The sequence below is a fragment of the Prosopis cineraria genome, unplaced genomic scaffold (assembly GCF_029017545.1).
Source record: "Prosopis cineraria cultivar Desert tree isolate PC_DT_omini unplaced genomic scaffold, ASM2901754v1 PC1, whole genome shotgun sequence".
NCBI classification, from domain to species: domain Eukaryota; kingdom Viridiplantae; phylum Streptophyta; class Magnoliopsida; order Fabales; family Fabaceae; genus Prosopis; species Prosopis cineraria.
Window position 1 is genome coordinate 42073216 of NW_026555332.1, and position 5182 is coordinate 42078397.

The 5182-nt window shown below is 34.4% G+C and overlaps 1 protein-coding gene across 2 annotated transcripts; it reads left to right on the forward strand.

Moving 5' to 3' along the window:
* Nucleotides 1-479: 479 nt before the first annotated feature.
* On the forward strand, nt 480-4401 carry LOC129285163 (V-type proton ATPase subunit d2-like). 2 transcript variants are annotated; one of them, XM_054921799.1, is made up of 10 exons: nt 480-805; nt 1694-1814; nt 2203-2310; nt 2391-2493; nt 2916-2996; nt 3093-3178; nt 3268-3330; nt 3418-3463; nt 3752-3886; nt 4056-4401. In XM_054921799.1, the coding sequence occupies exons 1-10, from the start codon at nt 625-627 to the stop codon at nt 4185-4187; spliced, it is 1056 nt and encodes a 351-aa protein (XP_054777774.1). In that variant the 5' UTR covers nt 480-624; the 3' UTR covers nt 4188-4401. The 2 variants fall into 2 exon arrangements, with proteins under 2 accessions (XP_054777774.1, XP_054777064.1); XM_054921089.1 differs by lacking the exons at nt 3093-3178; nt 3268-3330; nt 3418-3463.
* Nucleotides 4402-5182: the final 781 nt, after the last annotated feature.

A 5182-nucleotide genomic window follows, 5' to 3' on the forward strand; every position in this document is an offset into this window, starting at 1 on the left:
AATAAAGACAAAAAATAAAATGGTCAAAATGTAAATAGAAAATGTATCAATCATGCTTATAATAATTTACATATGAAATTAAAAATTATAATTTATGAAGTCTGTTATGAAAGGTGTGATAATTTTTATATTTATAGTATGTGACATTGATTTTTACCATAATTATTATAAGGAAAGAGTAATTTTATTTTATTTTATTTTTTAAAAATTTATTTTATTCTCATTCTTTTCGGTAACTAATAAAATTCCTACATATATCCTTGTTTGTTTTTGGTACAATAATGTATCCATACGCTGTATCATACATTATCAATCCGTTCTTGTTGGTCGTTGGATCCATTACATAAAGCTTTGGACTCAATGGGCGCCTTTGGTTGGGTTGCATTGGTCCATCATGTCATAGCCTCCAGCTGGAGCCCAGTGCCTTATAAGTTATCCGATTTAAAAACAAAAGAAAAAGAAAAATAAAATTATTTTATTTTCATCATTTTCTTTTTCGCCTGTTGATTTCCTTTCTTCCCGGGGCGCGTTCTCGTTCTCGATCCCCTGGCTTCATTACGTCCATCAATTCCTGCAATTCAACTCAGATCTGCAACCAGCCGATCACGTCATCGTCTTGTGAAGATGTACGGCTTTGAAGCTCTTACTTTCAACATTCACGGCGGTTACCTGGAGGCTATCGTGCGAGGACACCGTGCTGGGTTGCTGACCGCCGCCGATTACAACAATTTGTGTCAATGTGAGACCCTTGACGATATTAAAATGCATCTTTCTGCTACCGAGTACTGTCCTTACCTGCAGAATGGTGCGTTGGAGGATTGAATTCAAATTTTTTTTTGGTCCACTATAGCAATTTTAACTTTTTGTTTCTCATTGTCTTCCACTTAAGATTTTATCTAAACTGGAACTAGAGTGAATTAAACTTCAAATTAGGCAAGTGGCTTTTTGATTGATTCTTTCTTTCTTTTTTTCAATTTCAAGTTAAAATAGCTATTTGTTAAGATGTTGATGATTCTCGTTGTTTACTCCCCCCACTTCGTTTTCTTGTTACGGTGAATTTCTGTCTTTTATACTCTTCATCAGTTCTAGAGATCTGTATAGAGTCAATTGCCTTTATACAACTTCAATGACGACATCACGAGACCATTCATGGTGATGGATGCTTTTTGCCCAACTTCGCTGAGAACTTGTTTACTTCTAATTTTATGTAACTGAGATTTTGAACTATTATTTCCATGGACTCCGTTCCTTCATCCGTTGTTGAGGGAAGACTTGTGTCCTTGGCGGGTACTTTTGCTCACATTGTTTCTTTTCCTTATGTGTCCTGCTTAAAGAGCTTGTACTTGTTTGTACGGGACGGAAGATAAGACATCTCTCGTGATAAAACTTTTGAATAGAAATGAAACTACCAGATCCTAGTTTTGATTTTCCCATCAATTGAGATATTATCTCTTTTTCTGCTCAGTGTTTTCTATTCTATTAAAGTATTCAAGAGGGGGTTGGATCTAGTGAAAGGGGCTAATCTTTCACAATGTATGGAATAGATTTAAATCCTTTATAGGAGAGATGCTCACATTTAGTACCCAACCGTGCTTTGAATAGAATCACATCTAATAGAAGGTACCTGTGTGCAATCAAAGAGTATTCAAGAGCTTAAAATCACTTGTTTATGTTGATGATTTACCTTTTACAGAGCCTTCTCCATTGCATACAACCACAATTGTGGAGAAATGTACTCTTAAACTGGTGGATGACTATAAGCACATGTTGTGCCAAGCCACAGAACCCGTGTCAAACTTTTTAGAGTACATCACGTACGTCAACTTCAATTTTCTTTCCAATCTCTCATATCTACTATTATTTTTTTCGTTGTAATTCTTTTGAATCTTATAAATGTTGATATATATAAAATTTGAGATATAAATGATAAATATTCTTGTAAAATTTAGACACACCAGATTGTTACGAGGTGATTTATGTGTTAATACCAAATCATGGAAACCTCAATCACTAAGGAACTAGCCAAGATTTTTGGAAACTTGCTTAAATCTTTTGTGGAAAATTTGATTCTAATCGGATTGGGATTGGGTTGATAAATTTTCTGCTGCATGTCCTTTCTATTTAAGAAATCTTTTTCCTAGATAAAGCAGAGTAAAAGGGGAAAACAGACACCAATATGCCTTTTGTTTTTTTTTCCTGCAGCTATGGTCACATGATAGACAATGTCGTTTTGATTGTCACTGGCACGTTGCATGAAAGAGACGTTCAAGAATTATTAGAGAAATGTCATCCACTGGGCATGTTTGACAGGTATAATAATTTCAATACTTAGTTTGGAACCATAACTGTGTAAGTGCCCATAATTATAATTAGATTTTGGTTCTCTCCAGCATTGCTAGTCTAGCAGTTTCTCAGAATATGCGGGAGCTTTACAGGCTGGTGCTTGTGGACACTCCTCTTGCCCCATACTTCTCTGACTGCATTACATCAGAGGTTAATATGGCTACCTAAATTCTTATTGCTCTTAAATTTTTCAAGAGATTTTTGGTCTATGGCAAAATTGGGAACATTTTTTATATTCTGAATCGCCTTCTTCACATCTCATTTGTTGTAATAAAAGTAGTTTTACTTCAATAAGGTGGTCAAGAAATTTCTGATAGCTTGCTCTCAGCGCTTGTATTGATGAAAATTCTACATCCTCACATTTTTCTAGAAATCACATGTACATGTATAGGTCTATAAATGTGTTGAACTGATTTAAATTGATCAAGCACATTCAATTAAAATAAAGGAAGCTCAATTTTGAGCTTCATCCACGTTGCTTTATATATCATTGCAGAGCTGGCAATTTCCTGGATGCATGCTCATGGACTTCTGCTGATTGCTCTTACTTCTTGTGTATGATTTCTTTCTAGGACCTGGATGATATGAACATTGAAATAATGAGGAACACTCTTTATAAGGCATATCTTGAAGACTTTTACAAATTTTGTCAGGTGAGTGCACAAGAGCGTTTTTCAATACTCTATAGACGTGTTCCCTCTTTTCCCATTTTTTGTGGTTTAATGAATTTCGATATTGTATTTGGATAGAAACTTGGTGGTGCCACATCTGAAATCATGTCTGAACTTCTAGCTTTTGAGGCTGATAGAAGGGCTGTGAATATTACCATAAATAGGTAGTTGAAGTTAGGGTTTTACATAATTTTATCACTTTAGATATTTTTATCACTGATTTTGATGTTTTTCACTTTTTCACTATTGGCAGCATTGGTACTGAACTCACTAGAGATGATCGTAGGAAATTATACTCTAATTTTGGTTTGCTGTAAGTTCTGATCTAATTTTATTGTTGAAAATGGAAGTATATGTGTTGCTTTGGAATGATTTTTTGGCTAATGGCTGACTTGATCGGGTTCCCTTATGGTCATGAGGACCTTGCTGTCTGTGAAGACATTGATCAGGTATATTTTGCATCTCAACTGGGTGATGGTTTGAGTAGTTTCATCGGTGGATCTAAGTGGAATGTTCTGCGATTTTTTTTTTTTCCCTTTTCCATTTGTAATTTTTACTTGATTTTGGCCATTGATTTCACGGCCTTCTTTGTATAGTTCACTGTCACTCTTTCTGTATCTATTCTTTGTATTGCCAATCATTATAATAGTGGGCTGGAGACACTTATATTTCTACTTGATGGCTTTAATTGTGATGCTGTTTTGGGCCTGAGATCCCAGTTTTGATTGCTGGTTTAGGTTCGTGCAGTGATGGAAAAATATCCCCCTCATCAGTCTATATTTGCTAAATTGTCGTATGGAGAGAGGCAGATGCTTGACAAGGCATTCTATGAGGAGGAGGTGAAGAGGCTTTGCTTAGCGTTTGATCAACAGGTTTGTATTTCACTTTTTCTATGGGTACTGGTATTTCTGGCTTCAGTCGAGTATTAGTTAGAAAAGGAATAGCACCAATGGATCTTTTATAGGTCCTGAAGGAATAATTTCACATTGTCTGGGTAAGTCCTACTCTATTCTGAACTGCCCTGTTTCGTCTATTTGGCAGTTCCATTATGCTGTGTTTTTTGCATATATGAGGTTAAGGGAGCAGGAGATTCGGAACCTAATGTGGATTTCAGAATGCGTTGCTCAAAATCAAAAGTCCAGAGTACATGATAGTGTTGTCTTCATATTTTAGCTGGAATATGCCAAATTAGAAATTTTGTATTTTATATTTTAATGCATAATTGGCTGTAAATCATTGATGGTGTTCTCCGCCTCAATTGCCAATGGGATGCCGCTTCTTGTTGCCTGTTGGGAAGATTGTTCAACAAATAAGTATAATTCTATAGTTCTATAGCGATCCTTTTCAATCTGCAGGAAAGATTATTATATTTTTATTTTGTCAAGTATTTTGCGAGTTTTGAGGATATTAAATTTGCATGTTGTTTTACCAGAAACAGTTATTGGAAATAAACGTTATGTAATTATGGCTATTTATCAACCATCAGTCCGAAGGCTAATTGATACTGAGATAACATACAAAACAAAACAAGCTAGAACAATTTTCAAGGCTGGATAAAGGTGCTTCAGCATCCCTGTGACCCAGGCCCACTGCTATTGATTCTGGTATATTATTTATATCGACAATGGTACTATCTTGCGAGCGTTATAGGGCCATGACATCATGTAATGGCCTCATGGTCCTGGTAATGGTTCGTGATGATAAATTTAAGGGAATCAAATGCTAACGTTACTTTTAAGTAAAAATCTTGGAATATTTTATTTTATTTTCTGTTTTTATTCAATTAATTAACTACATGAATAAAATGATAAATAAATAATATAGGTATTTTAATTTTATTCATTTTTTTTTTCATTTTTACATGTAATCATTCTTTGCAGTGCACAAATGGGAGGAGAGGGAACGGTGAAAGTTCGGTGTCACCTCAACTGCTTAATTTTCCATTGGTTAAAAAAAAAAAAACGGGAACACTTTGTTAGAAAATGAAAATAAAAGGCCAAAAATAAAATACCATTATTCAAAAGGTAATGTCAGCCAGAAATTTTCTTTTTTGTAAATTCCACTGAATATAAAAGAAATTCGCATTATTTGAGCTTTAAATAATTTATTTAATATAACTTTAATTATATATAATATATTGTTAAAGTTTATACTGATATATCTGCCAA